Source organism: Gouania willdenowi, chromosome 14 (genome assembly GCF_900634775.1).
Source record: "Gouania willdenowi chromosome 14, fGouWil2.1, whole genome shotgun sequence".
Taxonomy (NCBI): Eukaryota; Metazoa; Chordata; class Actinopteri; order Blenniiformes; family Gobiesocidae; genus Gouania; species Gouania willdenowi.
This window is the reverse complement of record NC_041057.1, coordinates 14,191,006-14,208,538: the sequence shown is the minus strand read 5'-3', so window position 1 is coordinate 14,208,538 and position 17,533 is coordinate 14,191,006. Positions and strand designations below refer to the sequence as shown.

The 17,533-nt window shown below is 38.2% G+C and overlaps 1 protein-coding gene across 1 annotated transcript; it reads right to left on the bottom strand.

Moving 5' to 3' along the window:
- Positions 1–1,868: 1,868 nt before the first annotated feature.
- On the bottom strand, positions 1,869–11,047 carry kctd7 (potassium channel tetramerization domain containing 7). The gene is made up of 4 exons (XM_028466130.1): positions 10,474–11,047; positions 9,507–9,676; positions 5,475–5,653; positions 1,869–4,788 (listed from the first exon to the last, which is right to left on the bottom strand). The coding sequence occupies exons 1-4, from the start codon at positions 10,753–10,755 to the stop codon at positions 4,412–4,414; spliced, it is 1,008 nt and encodes a 335-aa protein (XP_028321931.1). The 5' UTR covers positions 10,756–11,047; the 3' UTR covers positions 1,869–4,411.
- Positions 11,048–17,533: the final 6,486 nt, after the last annotated feature.

Below are 17,533 nucleotides of genomic sequence, written 5' to 3'. Positions count from 1 at the left end.
CGGATTGCATCTCTTAGGAAAGTTTGCAGCTAGCTAACCAGTCAACCAGTCAGCTAACCATTTATGTCTCCTCCACGTCGCTCGTGCATCTTTCCTGGATGCCACAGTGTGCAGGGTAACGGCTCCGTTAACTTATTTAAGTTTCCTTTGGACAACTACGTAAGAAGACGGTGGATCGATTTTGTCAAGAGGAGCTACTTTGGAGAGTTCAAGATCAGCACCAACACCCGTCTCTGCAGTGTCCACTTTACCCCCGATAGTTACAGCAACTATCACCTGGTGAAATCGGGATTCCTGAAAAGTCTGTTGACACTGGTCAGTGGGGCTGAACCGACCCTCTCCGCCCCCGTCCTGCCAACAGCGGGTGCCACCATCAAGGCCACCGGCATTATGTGCCCACCAGAGAGTTTAAGTGTGTGTTTATCTTATAAATATTGTAAATTTGGGAAACTAAACGCATTTTGCTGAAGGTGCAAATCCTGAAAGTGATTTTACATCTTGCATCCTGTCATGCCGTCCGATGACGCTGCTCGCGCTAGCTTTCCATTGTTACTGTAAGTTACGTCCTCTACAGTACACGGAGGCGGCGCCCTTTCCATGCATGGGCGTGGTTCCAGCGCCTCGAACTGACACGCCCCCAGCGTTTCAGAGCAGAGAGAAGTACATGTTTTTCCATGATTTTGAGACCGAATTTTATACACTTAGCGATTTTCATCATCTTTCAAATTTGGCTCAGTGGTCAATGACATGTTTCTATGGTGTGACAAACTCATAACACATTTATTTCTGCTTTGCACAGACTTCAAGTTATTTTCTCATTGTTTAAATATTTTCTTAAAGTTTAGTTTTTTTTCTTTATTAATATATAACTAAATCTCTCTGCGAGGTTACAGGGATCAGGGGTTTGTTCTGCAGTTCCTCTGCTCCTCTCTTGCAGCTCATTGTTTAATAAAAAAAAAAATGCTCTGTGGAAAAAATTAATCAGCCTCCACTAACCTTTGTCTAATGCTCCATGGCGATGTTACACAAAATCCTTTGCCTCAGGGTTTCTTACTACTTTACAGCATTTAATTATGTATTTCTAAATCATCTACTGTCTGGGAAATTTCCCACATCTTAATCCAATCCAGCATCAGTGGGAACTACTGAATGACAGGTCTGGCCTGTAGAAGCGTTACCTTGCACCTCACTGATTATGTAAAACTATTTTGGATTATTTGGTGGTGATAAAAGCTTTATAAATCAAGCCTGTTTACCTTTCAATGGATCCGGTGTGTTTTGGCATCATAAGCAGGGCCTACAGTTAGACAAAGAGTCTTCATGTTATAGCTGAGTAGTACAGCTTTTCTGCACTTGAGGCAAAAGTTTTTCTTTTAGCTCGTTACTAAAATACTACACAGCCAGAAACTGTTTTATAATTGCCTTCTCTCTCTCTCTCTGGACACACAAGAGGAAATGAAAAATGCATCTGGCAGAGATGCTGGTGTTATTTTTACACACAGGATGTGCACACCGGCGCTCTCCGTGGTGCTGAGGCTGGACACTCATCTAAGTGAAGGAGGAGGGAAGTTTTAAGGAAACAGAGAGTGAGATTTTAACAGCAGCTTTGCAGCGGTTTCCAGGTCAGCAACGTCTCACCTTAACATTAACTCTCAGCTGTGAGTGTCTACTGGATCAGATGGTCTCCAGTAGTTTGAGTTAACTGTAAGAGCAAGAAACAAATTACATGAAATAAGACAAAAATGCTGAAACACGAGCATATCAGACTGAAAAAAATACTTCATTTATTGTAAACAACCAAATGAAAACAAACTCTTAATCAACAATGTACATCATTTAACCACAAGTGCTCTTATACTGAAAATCTCTAAACCAATGTTAGTAGTATATGTGCAATATCTAACTATGTAGGCCTACAGCAATAAAATGAGCTGAGCTTTTCTATGTATTTATCACGCTGGAATGTGCACCCATATAAAGGAAGTAGCAGCGGTAGGAATAAGGTGAATTAACCTTCCTTTAAGTGGAGCTAAAATCGATGAAGCACGGAGATGCTGGAATGCACTTTTTAACTAATCCCGATGATTATGTACTGTATGTATGTATTTACGTATATTTTTTATGTACTCTGCATTTTTTTTTACCCTCTTTTACCTATGTGCGGAACATGTTTTCTGTGCAGCAGACCCCTCTGCCCAAGACAAATTTCTCCCACAGGAGAAAAATTAAGACACTTTGACTTTAAAATCAGAACAAACAAGGATTTGATATACCTTTTTTTAATTTACCATAAATAAACTTTGAAATCACACATTGCTTCTTTAACTACAAAGAGAAGACAGCTGTGGAAGCTTCCTAGAAGCTAATGGAAAGCTTTTATTTGCCATATAAAAGGTTTACAAAGTTATATTATTAATATATATTATAATATCGTTAAGAACTGTGAAGCTTCTTCTTTTCACCAAAATAAAAACACTGCTATTCGGAAGGGTAACAAACAAATGTCACTCTGTATCACCACATAGGCTTGATGTCACAATAGAAACAAAATGTCTTTTGTTACAATCACAAAGTGCTCACATCATCAAGTACAGTCGCAGTAGAAACGTTTAAACCTGGAACAGTAACAGCAGACACGTTAAGGAGAACCTGCAAACAGGAAGCCGAGCCTGCAGAGGATTCATCACACCATGCAGGCCAAATATGAGCCTTTGAATCAGTATGCATGACAAAACGCATTAGTGTTGTTTTAAGCTTTAAACAGTCAGTTAAAATTTTTCCCAGTATTTACGCTATGAAGACCCTGAACATCACAAACACAGAACAGGAGTGAGGTATGTGGGAACAAGGAGACCGCTGTGTTAAAATATTCATAGCCTTTACCGTGAATAAAACTCAGATACTCCTTTAAAACGACTTAAGACAGTCATTTCTGGCTTTAGTTTACTCACAATATTATTCAACACATATAATAATTAATATTATTCAATGAAATAAACTAATGTTCAATTTAAGCTCATGAATTAGTTAACTAAACCAGAGCTGATTAAAGTACAGGAAAAAACATGAATAGAAGCCTCTGACCCCCTTTGCGTGATTTTACCATTTTATCACTTTTCTTAACATTTTAATAATGGCTTGAACTTATACAGCGCTTTTTTCAAGGAAACTCAAAGCGCGTTAAAGAAACAACTATTCATTCACACCAGTCACTCACACAGTCATACCAGCGGTGGTAAGCTACAATGTAGCCACAGCTGCCTTGGGGCATACTTACAGAAGCGCGGCTGCCATTTCGTGCCTACGGCCCCTGTGACCACCACCAACATTCATGCACAATTCATACCCATAATAGATTATGCATACAGGTGGATTGACCTCCTGAACACAGAACTTCACAATAAAGCCACAAACAACTGAAATAGTGCAGCAACAAGGTCGTGAAAATGTGAGCTCATAGTGTCATTGTAAAGGTTTTTTTATAGGTCGGAGGTCACTTCGATTACATAAGTTAAAGTCCGAGTAAAGCAAATTTAGCCATTTTCTTCTAAACACATTAAATAGGTCATAAATGTATTCCTTAAAACATGTACAAAGCCATTCAACCATTTATAATTTAATTGTGGAGCAAGGCTTCACAAACTGTGTTTCAAATTTCTGTGGTCAAGATTTAATGGGCGGGTCAGAAATCACAGCCGCTTTACGTAACGGAGCCATCATTAGCATAAACCCGACCCTGCTGCTGAAGCACACCAAACTTCCGTGGCCTCCAGCGGGGGCCATTCCGTCCCTAGCAAAACAAACCACATAATCAGACTTGGGGCAATAAAATGTGTCTGCTGGAGCCACATTTTCCATGAAATGAGCAATTTTTTTGCACCGTGATTGTGCGTTTCACCTCTAGCGGGTGCAGTTCTGACTGTACCCGGGGGAGATGCACATATTCGAACTCGGGCGGAGAAGACCATTCTGCTGACACCTTGTTTGGCCTGATCCGAGTACTTTTGGAAAACCAATGGGAGAAGCACTATCGACGCTGCAGCTGCTTTCACACTGCTCTCTCCCATAGACACAGTACATCCCGCACTTAGGCGTGGTTCCAGCACCTCTAACTGACACGCCCACAGAGAGAAGTGCTTCTTTTTCCATGATTTTGAGACCTAACTATACATAATTTGGCTGAGTGGTCAATGACACATGCTTCTGTGGTGTGACAAACTAATAACACAAATGTATTTTTGCTTTACCCGGACTTTAAGATAAACTGGAAATTCTCACAATGTGACGCAAAAAGTCACATTTATGACATCAGCACAAAATATTGGCAACGTCACTACAAACCCCACATCAACTGTAGGAACAGGATGACCCCCATAGTCTCTGCTCTGATGATATCCATCCTCCTTTAGCTTCACCACCACGTGATCTTAAACTCGTAGATAGGCCTCTTGCAGTAATAATGGTTGATGAGGTGCTTGTCACAGACGCCAATGCACTGCTGCTCGGCGGCGATGCCACGCTCGGCGAGATCGCTGACGATGCAGTGCAGCAGGTCATAAACGTCGGCCACTGCCTCCCACGGCCCGAAGGACACGTCCACCTCGCAGTGGTGCTCAAAGAGCTTGGCTTCACTGTCCGAACGCTCGAATCGCAGAGAGTTAAAGAGCGGACGCTCGTACGGCGTGATGGGCATCTCCTCTTTGTAGACACAAATCTTCAGCTTGGCAAAGCGAGCCTTTTTCTGCATGGCTCTCAGTTTAGCGATCTCCATGATTTGCTCCAGGTTGTCTGCAGGGACGACAGAAATGTGTCGTTTAAAAACTTTGCTCAGCAACAGGGTGTTTGAGTTGGCTTGTTATTTGCATGTTCTCCACGGGTACATTATGTGTACTTTTTAAGAGCCACCTTAGTTTCACCCACATGTATTTAGTGCAGGGAGGGGACGTTGGTTCATATTATACCACTTTTTTTTCCCTTAAGGCAGAGGTGAAAAGCTTTAGTCGAGGGAGGCTGCAGACATGGTGTGATGTCACAGCTAATCATGTGCTCCTGTGAACCTTTTATGGCCCAACTGTATATTCTTTACACCAGAGATTCTCAACTTGTGGGTCAGGACTTAAAAATTGGTCACAGGAAGTTTTTTAGTGAGTCAAACTTCCAACATTAGGCATTGATAATCTAAACTATTTTTTAATGTATTTTATTTTAGTTATGTTAGAGTCCTGTAGAAGATTTCAAAGTATTTTTATTTCCATCATAATATTCATGCATGATGCCCATTATCATTCGTTTAAAATCCTTATATGTCACTGACCCTAATGTGTTTATTCTGTCAGGATTAAACTACACCATGTTTTTATTGAACATATTTGAGAATGAGAAGATTGTCCTTGTTTTTGGTACCACAGTGGTGGAGGGTCCTGAACCCAAAGCATTGGACAGTCCCTGTTCTACAGAGAGAGCTTGTTAGTCACCTTTGTAGTAGGGCAGCAGGTCCAGGAAGGCTTGACGAACTTTCTCTCCCGTCAGCGGCTGAATGTCCTCCAGTCTGTCCAGCAGTGGGCCGATGGCGTAGTACTGAGCCTCTCTGTGCACCGCCCGCACTCGGTCCCTGTGAGGTAGTTCACCTTCTCGGAGGAAGTTCAGGATGTCCCTTTGGAAGCAAACATGTCAAATTCAGTGAGATTCCACCAATTCCACTTTGAAACAACAATTTAACAATTTCATTTTAAATCAACACCCCTGAATCTTCTCTCACGGTTAATCTCACCCATTTCCTTGTACACTACTACATGCTTTCTGTGCTAATGTCTCCTTAGTTTTAAATAAAACAATTGCCATGCACAATTCTACTGAGCACAGGTATGATGGGGGACTATCTTTCAACGCCTCCACCGGCCCTATGCCACCCCCCCCCCCCCCCCCCCCCCCCCCCCCCAAAGCTACAAGCATGTAAAGCGCCTACAGAGGCTGCACGCGTGCACCCCCCAGCAGCTAGCAATCCATTCTTTTCTCCTCCCTGTATGTGACTATGTTTTGCCTTTGTGCATGTACGCTGAGGAGGTTTTTTCCTAGTTTTATACTGTCCTCCCCAATAGGGAACTTAGTTTAAAACCTGCTTTTTCCCCCTCACCTCTCCTCCTGTTGTTTTTCCATTTTTCATCTATATACGGGGCGCCTCCCATGCTCTGGCAACCCACAGGTCTCCCGTTCTTGTCCTCCCATGTTATGTGCGATTGTCTTTCCATGTTTCTTTGGACGGGATGATGCTGAAATGTTTGTACAGCACTGGTTTTTTACCTGTGAAAAGCCCTTTATAAATAAAATGCACTTACTTACAATAGAATAGAATAGATATACCTTTATTGATCCCCAGAGGGGAAATTCACATGCTGTAGAAGAGCAGACACTAAACAAAAAATAAATATTAAATAGAATAATAGTGCAAAATCTAAGGCTGTAGGACATACATTAAAAAAAATAAAGAAATAAACATTTAAAAAAAACAGCTGCCTGCATGAGTCACACCTGTTGGTCAACAGCTTTTGATCTGCTGTAGTTTCTGCCGCAGTCTCCATGTTAGAGCTACAAGAGGATGAGACTCATGTAGAAAACACATGGAGCAGTTGTGAAGGGAAAGCTGCAGCCGTTAACAGAGAAAATGCGCTCAATACATTGAGATAGAAGACTTCTGTATCTTTTTTACATGAGGTAACAAATGTCTCCTCCCTTAATTTGCCTGCTCGTTGTTCATAAATAATTGCTTGCCTGCACACACACACACGATAAAGAAACTGACCCCAGCTCAGCCCATTTCTTACATAAGTCATCCACTCACTCACTTGCTGCCACATTTATATTTTAAGCAATGGCCTCACTGTTGTAAGGCTTGCTTTCAGCGAGGCTGTAGGGAAACTAATGCGAGTCCACTTTAGTCCAGACTCACTAAAATGTTATTGTTCAGGCGCTCATGGTCTCAAGTGAAAAAGCCCACTGCCTTCAATGATCCAGGACTTTCATTCTAGCGCCACCATGAGGATAGAAGTAGATATTGGAATATATAAGTAAATGAGTGCTAGAATTTAAAACAAAGTATCATTCTTGCTCTGTAATAATTTGGCACATGAATAATGATCAATATGGTGAAACCTTTAGAATATACCAGATATACCAGAATATAGTAAGGGTTTAAGAAAAAAGTTGATACGGCGATATATAGTGATATTTCACCGCAAGATTATCTTATCGATCCAAAAAAAAATCCAATTAAATTTTTTGAAATCATGTTTTTTTTAACCAAAAAGACCAAATCTGTATACCTTGTTAAACTACCTCACTCATCAATGCATTTTAGCTTGGAGGTGGACTCCATTTTATTTTCATAAAACATACTGGGCACTTTAATAGATGTATGTTCTGTACTTTTTCTTACAATTTAAGAACTTAACAGAATTAGAATCTGTTGTAGAGGCAAAAATTAATAAGTTTGATGAACATAACACTTGTTTTTGATATTGACACTTGAATTACAGTCAGTTACCATTTACTTGTTCTCACAAGTCTAAAAAAAATAAATAAATAAATAAATTGTATGCCATACCATTTTGTATTTAAATAAGTGCGATACATTGAAGAGTTACAAGCACAACTTTGCAGAAGAACAGGTCAATAATATATCATGCTAGTGTTCAAAGAACTCTGAAATCCTCTAATATCCTTTAAATGGTTGGTACACTGTCTGTCTGAGTCTGTCACTTTGATGAATGTCTCTGGTCGTGTGGTGGTTATATTGACGGAAAGGGGCGTCAAAAGCAAAGGATTTTGGTCTCTCCGAGCAAATCCTCAGGACGTGCTGTCTGACGGAAACATCAAAAGTATTTATAATCTTCCCCCACGGCCTCAGCAGGCAGGGAAGTGAAAACTGTCCGTCACTGAGATGAAGAGACACGCGTTATCCCAAAAACAGAGAGAACATTTCTGGACAATTTTAGCCTGAGGCGCTGAGAGAGCTGGCAAATGAAAAGGAAGCAAAGCCACACTCAGCTGGAGTTTATATTTCCAGTTTGACCAGAGAAAAGTAGAGAACAGGAGTTTCTTACTTTCTCCGTGAAGCTTTTATTATGGTAATTAATTACCATGTGAAAGAAAACAGATGAATCCATGGTAGTTTTGTACACTTTCATTGTTAGAGAGCCAACTCTAAAACTGCTGGCAGACCATTTATAGTGAATTGCAGTTTTAAATCACTGCCTGTTGAAATGTTATTGCATACATTTAGGTCAAATATGTATAAGTGCTGTAAACATGTCAACTGATCGGGAAGGAGAAAAAATCTTTTACTTGTCTGTGGAGAGTTGGCCAACGTAATGTTTTTATCTTTTACTCCAAGTTCTTTTTAAATAGTGAAAATAACAAATGACTGTGACTATTTTAGCTTTATCTTAACAATGAAATTAGATTACAGAATGTGTGTTTGGATACTTTGTCTGTTTCTATTCACTTAAAACTTGATAGTGACTCAGCACGTGTAGACAGCTTATTCCACATAACCACAGGCCATGGTTATAACCATAAGATAAGGGTGTGGAGAGCTTGAGCAGATGGACTGATGGTCAACCTTAAGTAATGATGAGATTTCAGGGCTAAGTGAACTAACTCCTGTATGTTGTGCCAGTAAGTCTCATCCACCAGAAACGGAATCAAACAAGAGTCATTGCTGAGGCACAAACTGAGTATATTGGTGTGTTCAGACCATGGAGATGCTGCTAGACATTAGTCTAAACCACAAGGAACAAAGCTCAAAACCATGCAGACAGACCTGCTAATAGTGTATTATGTTTTTCTGCATTCAGTGCCTTCTCCTCGCTTTTCTCTCTCTTCTCTGTCTCAGGTGTCGTGAAGCTGAAGGTTCCTGATCTATGGTTCACGGCTCAACTAGTCTAGGACACTCGGATGTTCTATCTCTCTATCCTGTTCTGCTCTCTTCCTTCTGCCCACCCCAACCAGTCGAAGCAGATGGCTGCCACCTCTGAACCGGGTTCTGCTTTAGATTTCTTCCTTTTAAAAGGGATTTTTTACTTCCCACTGTCATTGATGTCTAGTTGTTGGGTTTTTTCCTTTTTAATTACGAATTTCATATTTTCATAGCGCTTTGAGATTACTTTTGCTTTAATTAGCGATGCATAAATAAAGTTGAATTGAATTGAATGTTGGTTTGGGGTTATGTGGCATTAATAAGGAAAAAGTAAAATAAGGCTCACATATATGGAAATGGAAACCAGCTGAGAGCACAGCAAATAAGAGTAATTTATTCCACTGAGCAGCTGATTTATGTTTGTGAGGACATAATGAGCCTCCTACAGCAGCATGAAAACAGCAAGCCCTGAACCTTTCAAAAGAAAAAAAAAATGACCAAATTATGAGCCACGAACTAACTCAGAGTGTTCAGGCGACTTTTTAAGAGTAACCCTGGAGCAATCATGATGCTGAATCTCGTTGCATCTCACCCAAAGTATAGCCCATCCCGATCTATGACGTAGCGTCCCTCTGCATCCTTTGGGATGTAGTGACGCCCGCTGAACATGGCGGCCAGCATGGTGTCCTCGTACCTCCTCAGTGTGGACAGGCGCGTAGTGAACAACGTTCCCCCGACATTCAGAGAGATGACCTCAGGAAACTTAAATGAAGAACAATAGATAATTAACTAAAGTCATCTATTCTCTCTATTTTCAAAATGTTGCTCCGTAGGGACATCATTTTATCCTATGACTTAATGCTTTCCACCTTAGTAGATTAGGTGTATTCTGTGATTATCACTTTACAAATGTAGATGATAAAACAGGGCACAATATTGTTGATATTGCACTTGTTTATTATACCACATATAAGTCCTAACGATGATTGTGGATCATTGAAGTGTAAAATGAGCTTCCTGTTCAGTACTAAAGTTCATGCCAAAAAGCTGTTGCGAATATTGTGCTGAAATATATCAGAAATCTCTTGTATCTCAGTACATGTATAGTTTTTGCCTCCCCTGAGTTTGTCAGAGTTCAAAGTTCATACTTTGCTGACAGTGGCTCTTTTTGCAGGTAGTGCAGTAAGCCTTTCTCCTTCTTCTCATCACCAAAAAAATTAAAATCAATACCTACAAAGCATATGGACAGACTATAGGAGCTGCAGGAGAAAAATAGGAATTTGAAAACAGTTAGGTGCTGGTCATGTGACGTGGGTGTTAGCCTATCAGGGCGGGGCTTAGCAACTAATGCTCTTTTGTATAAATAGCAGCTTCTTAAATTTCAGTCATTGACAAATTGAACTTAAAAAAGTGACGTTCTTTCACCCAAGTTAACTTTTTTTTTTATTAAGTGTTAAGTGTTGAGTTCGTGCTTAGAATAAGTCTTTAACCTTTAACCTGGAGGACCGCAGGTATCAATGGCTGGTTCTGAGCATAGACAGTAAGTTCTGAGGGCCTACCTCCGGCTCCTGGGTGTTCAGCGGGCAGCGGAGAGGCATGCCCCGCGGGAGCACCGGGGAGGCCCGCTTCTTTAGCTCCTCCTCCGCGGAGTCCGAGCTGGTCATGGCATCCCCGGGTTTTTCGGTATCCCCCGCGGGCGAGAACACCACCATCACTCTGGGCAGGGGCAGCGTCCGTCGCTCCTGGATGAACCGTCTCACCCGCGTCGTGGCGGTGAGCGGGCTGAAGGTCGGGGAGGAGCGCTCCCCTCCGTCTGTACCGCTGGACCCGTTCTGCTGCATGCGAGTCCGTTAAGAACAACAACACAGAGAGGAGGAGGAAAGGGGGCCGGGTGGAGGGTGTGGCCGGAGAGCAGCCACAGAGAACAGCCGCCTCTTACCGGGCCACCGGGAGACTGTGAGGCAGTAGCTAAGGAAATGCGCAAAAATCAAAATAACGCAATAAAAACTAGCTGCGGAAACACCCGAATTTAGAAAAAAGCCCTCAAATATTGCAAAAAAAAAGTTGTGACGCTTTTATTGAGGAGGTATTTCAGTTATTCGGTTTTTAAATGTGTCGCAAAAGCGCCATTGAAACACATTTTTCGGCAAATACACGTCACAGGACGTGACGTGCCTGGTCACATGACCACTTCTCTCCGAGTAAACATAACGTGGTACGTGTGGACAGAAGAGGAGACCAGGACATCTCTTAGCTTCATACTTTAATGATTACTGCCACATGAGACAGTAAACAACAAACCAGTGTTATAAGGAGGTTCTGAACGTCCTTCTTCCTGCGCCGAAGTCTCGCGGGATGAGATTTAATGGGAGTTGCGAGGTTCCAGTCCAAAACAACGTTCAATGGAAACACGTTCAAAGCGCATCTATACTTTGTTGACATTTAAAAATATCGCTTTTATTTTGCGAAAGTCTGTAATGGAAACCCAGTGACAGTTAGTCTGAGTTTACCTCCGTACTGAGATTATAACCCTAACATAATCCAATAAACAAATAAAACACGTGTCCGTACACTTTGAAAACAAAACTAAACAAAAATGAATTATTATTATTATTATTATTATTATTATTATTATTATATGAGATTGTATATGCGCACACATGCGCATATACAATCTCAGTAGGACGTGAACTCAGTAGATGACACCGGGCTGTCAGTGCAACTTGCCGCAAGTCACGCATCAGTGTCACTGTGTCGTCATCACGTAATGTACGCACGACAATGGCTCACGACAAGAATGCTTTTTATTTGTCATCTTCAAGATATAGTCATTTTCTAAAAATCAGGCCAATATACACACTGTAATGTTAGTACACACTGCTCAAAATATTAATATTACAGACAGATAGGATGAAACTTTGAATGTATATTCATTTTATTAGAATATGAATGTAACTACTAAACAAATCTGGCCATTTTTGAAAATTAATTGTCTTGATACATGAAAGTAGTATTCATTCTTCTAATTTACTTTGTTGATGTGTACAAAAATGACAATAGCAGTCAGTGGTTGGATTAAACAGTAAGGAAGAAAGAAAGATGGTCAATTCTATATATTGTCTGTTTATAATATGGACTACGAGTCTGAAATAAAGCATGTCTACTATCTATCTATCTATCTATCTATCTATCTATCTATCTATCTATCTATCTATCAAATAGGTAAATATAGCTCAAATGGTTTGTTTATCATGCTCACACATGAGCTGAGCTTGATTTGATTTTTTATTTATTTATTTTTTTAAATGATCATTGCATTCAGCGTCAGACATTCCAAAAAATCTAACTTAGTAACGATTCATTTGAAAGCCTCATTATCATAGCGGGTGCCTTTAAAATCATATTGATAGTGAAAACAACAGCCTAAATAAAATATTCACCATGCTATAAGAAACTTATTTTGTCTGATCACTTTTTAAAAATGTATTTATCACCTTTTAAATGAAAACTGTCAGTTTGTTTACATTCTGAGGGAACGATGCACTACAATAGATCTGTCTAAATATTTAGAGGAAATGGATTATGTTGTTACTAGCGATGTGGTGTCACTGCGTACAGCTCTGGATTCTGTTGCTCCGCTTAAAAATAAAACTTCATACCATAAACGTGTGGCGCCTTGATATAATTCTGAATTTGTTTTCTTTAAAACATGCTTCACAAAACGTGGAAAGGAGGTGGCTTTCACCAAATTGTTGGGAGTTTATGTAGCTTAGAGAGAGAGTAACTGTTTGTTATGCTATAAATAAGCATTCTGTAAAGCCAGAACTCTGTATTACTCATTTGAGGAGGAAAACAAGGAGACTCCTCCAGGGTTTTTATTCAGCACTGTAGCCAGGCTCACCAAATGTCACAGCGTCTATTTCTGTTAACCTGATCCAAGTCTACCTCATGAACTTTTTTTATTAATAAAACTTTAATAACTACAGATAAAGCAAACATGCTTTATACCATTTAGTCCTGTTAGACTTTCTGAACTGACGTCAACAGTAACATGTCTTTTAGACCCATTACCAAAACTGTTTGAAGACGTTTTTGCCCCTGATTAGCACCAACATGTTAAATTGGATCAACACCTCATAAGTGCTACAGTATGTGCTATATAAATAAAGTTACATTGAAGCAGGAAGTAACACATATAACCAAGACGTTGGCGCTTCAGAAACAGTGACTACAACCAAAGAGCATCAATACATGAAATAGAAGTTTAAAAATCTTCATAATGAATCTGAAATTTTATATTTGACAGAAAAATCAAAGCAAGAAATCAAATTTAAACACTCAGTGTACAGTTATAATTAACATGTTCATGATGTCAGTGTTGCACGACATGTCATTTTCTAAATTCTACAATTTTCCATCTTTGCAAGTAATCATTAAATCAATAAAACACTGTGAAGATCAAGCACTTCAAATCATCCTTAAACCCTAACAATTCACACAGAACCTCTGTATTCTACAAACAAATGTGTTAACACAGGGTTTAAAATGCATCGTATAGACTATAGAGCTTTAATGCATTTTATCTGCGAAGTTTCACCTGAAAGAAAAGTGTAGGTGTGAGTTCCACATGGTAGACCTAGTTTCAGTGAGGCTCTTCGACCACATCCTGTGGTTCTCCATCTCGATAGCAAGAAGACAGCAACGATTTCAGTTATGAGTGTGAGAACATCTGCTGACCAGTAGCACCTGCTTCACTTAGTGTCATTTCACTGTTCTGTCTCTGTGTTTGAGGTATGTCAGTAAACTCCAACTCTCTGGCTGCAGGCCTGGCACTTGTGTCGGTGGTTTTGCTCAGCATGCTGACAATGATGTGTCTACGGTGCAAAAAGAAACCCAGTAAGTGCTTTTAAGGTGATTTTATGATAAAGGAACAACTGAGGAAAGTTAAGGTTTGAGTATGGTTTTCTGTTCTGTGTGGTTATAACCATGAAGAGGAGGAATTGTGAGGGCTGCTGCTCTGACTGGACTTATAAGTTGTAGTGAAGGTTGTGTGTTTGGACTATATGGCTATCCTCTTTGAGAAAACAAAAATACTTGCTCAAGAATATTGTTTGTAATAGCTGAAGTTGAGTCTGATCTTATATTTGATTATCTTATCTGCTCTTTTAGAAACAATCCAAAAAGGCAAAAACAAAAGAGCAATTTTTACAAAACTGGTTTTCTCAAGCTTTCTGGTTTTATTTCTATCTTTTTCAAATTCTGTGGAAAAATCTCATTTTCCAGAACCCATACTTCAGGAGTCTCACATATACAATCGACACACATTGTGAGTACCAACTTTATTGTTATATATAGTATGCAACGTTTGCAAAGTCTCCCACAGGACACTTTAAAAGTTTTTAAACATTATTCTAATTGCTTTTCTTCTTTTCTTCTTCTTCTTCTTCTTTTTTTTGGGGGGGCGTAGAAAAAAGCGTTATTTTTCAATGCCTTCAGCTAATTTTGACATGTAGACCTTTAACTGTTCCGAATTTAAGTCCTTCTTTTTGATGCAACCTAGTTTATTTAATATATTGATATACATTAAATACAAATAACAAACACAAAGGCTTTGTGTTGTTGATCCGCCCTCTGGAAATCACTCCCACAACCCATCAAGAATGCAGATTCATTACGGAACTTAAAAACCCACCTGTTAAAACTTACTTTTCCTTAACTTTTCTTTTACTTTTATTGTCATTTCTTTATTTTTCTGTATTCTGCAAAGTGGTTTTGAGCCCCTAAAAAAGCGTGATATAAAATTGACTCATTATTATTATTATTATTATTATTATTATTATTATTATTATTATTATTATTATTATTATTATTATTATTATTATTATTATTATCATTATGACCTCAGTTTCGCCAACAGTCAACTGTTTCAAATACGTACATTTACTTACAGATGTGCTGGTATTTGTGTAGTATGGTCCTAACACCATAAAGCTTCTCATTGTCGTTACATGGTCCAACTTTCACCTCTTGATACATTAGCTATTTACTATTTTTTGCTGATCAAGCGGTTTTTGCTGATTAAATCTCCTCTAATTTTCCCTCATTTTAGTTTTCCGAATACTGTTGGAACATGAGGCTTTTCTTCCAACACAGCAGAATTATCTTTGCACAAGTCATTAAACCAGTTTTTTACCACATATTTGTCATTTAATTGTTTCCAAGGTGGAAAACATCTCATCTTACAGCTTTAAATTAATAAAAAATTAAATAAAATTCAGCAAATTCATGCAAATTCAGTCTAGTTCCAGATCATCAAACATTCTATTTTCTATTTAAAAAAGGTATCTTTCAAGAGGACTTATCCACTAGTGGTTTTTACTGAAAGTCATCTGCAACACTTCAATAGATGAAAACTAAAATTAATGACATAAATTAACAGACTTACTACAAAAACAAAAAAAACAAATAATTCCAATTACTGTATAAAGTTTAACTTTAAAACCTGATACTCACGTGAAAAAGAATACATATCTTAACATTTAATGGGCAGCTTTTTCCACTGGTTTTGCTATTTTGCTGCATTTTGTCCCAGCATGAAACAAAAGTTCCCAACATCCAATGAGATTTTATTGAAAAGGCCAGAATGTCTTTTATGAGGCTCAATAGAAATGAATTAGGTAAAGTATGTAAAATATTCAGACGCAGAACTCATTTCTACTTTTTTTTACTGAAGCTTTAATCAAACATTTTAATCTTAAATGAACAACTTGCTACGTGTTGTATAGTCATATTCTATTTTATTCTAAGGTTGGTTTCTAACAGCCAACAAAGTCGTGGAAAATCCAAAACAGGTGAATTAAAACTTTTATTTATTTTAAAAGCCAATATTTAGCGTGAAGTTTGTATTAAACATTATTTTTCTTCCTCTCAGTGATCAAGTCAGATCGGACCACTCCCATTACAACGTATGTACAATAGATTTTTATTTGTTTTGGCCTAAAAGTCTGCTGGTGATTTGATTTGACATTTTATTTTTGATGTTGATATTTTCTTTTTTTTTTTTTTAAAAAAAATGAGGGAATAGAAAATAAAAATCACTATGATCATGCAATAACGTTACATACATTATTGACTTGACTTCTGATTCCACATCTATTGGCATAATATACATCATTCATTAATGAAATATTATGTTTATATATTGTATATAATATATATTGACTTTTTTTTTTTTTTTTAAATAACTATTTTAACAGACTTGACATCACATTTTCCTTTTTTCTGTCATCATGCAGTTTAAGTGTATTTTTAATACTCAAACACAAAAAATACACATTACAATTTTGTTTTCCCCAACAAAAGTTTCCTCATTCTATTTCTACATTTTTCCAGTGAACATCAGCTGAAACCTAGACTCTCACGAGGTAATGCACCATGACCTGAAGATCCAGTTTCACACATTGATTAAAATCCTAAATAATTATTTTGTGTTTACGGAGCCGTTTCTAGCTTTGTGCCGACCTTAAGCAACATAATGTTTGCGGCCTCTGAAAAATGTCAACCTGTACTTTTAACGCACACTAAATATCAATTTTGTGCATTACAATTACTGTATATCAGAGAATATATTTACCTCAATTTTTAGTAAAGTGCATAAGGTGTTAGTAACAATTTAGTAGGATTTTAAGGCCACAATATTGTTTATTCCATTAATGCCGTTTTATGGATGAGCATGTACAGTGTCTGAAATAGGCTTAAAAATGACTCAGCATGTTGGAAATAGATTCATCAATGTTTCCAAGTACCCCCTGCAATGTGTTCAAGTACCCCTAGGGGTACACGTACCCCTGGTTGGGAACCACTGCTCTAGACTAGAGCATCCAATTCAGCCCACAGGGGACATAAAAATGACCACAAAAAAAAAAAAAAAAAAACACAAAAAAAAACATGAATAATTGTGTAAATTAATAGATCAATTTTTCCTTAACTCCTGCTACTTTCCTCAAATTAATTCACACAATTGGAGTTTTAAAAGTGAAGATCCTGTCCATGACTGACATACACTATTTATCATTTATACTTAATGTATTTATCATAAAATCTGCACATCATATTTTACTTTATTAATCTGACCATGTTTGTTCCCTCAACTAAAATGAGTTTGACACCCCTGCATCAAATACTTCACAAACAGCTAAAATCAAAATATATTTTACCAGCTCAATTTGTCACATCACTACCTCCTCTAATTATAATTAAACACAGTGAATGTTTAATTCTATTCTGAGAGCAAGAACACCACACAAATACACTAATCATGTGTTTATTTCCGAGTTTATTAAACATTAAAGACATTTACTCTTCTTTGGGCACCCCCTAGTGGCTAATGTGGCCAAATGCAATTGCACAAAATTTTGTTCACTTGTAAACAGCTTTTTTTTAATAAATAAATAATTTTCATTGAAACCTATAACTGGATTTTTTTTTTTTTTTAATATTATGTCTTTTTTGTCCTAAATGAATGTTTGTGCTTTGTTGCTGCAGTTCAAATGAACAGCTCAAGCTCTGAAGACAACTACATGTGAGTGTAAAAACCTAAAGGAATAAAGCTGTAAAATT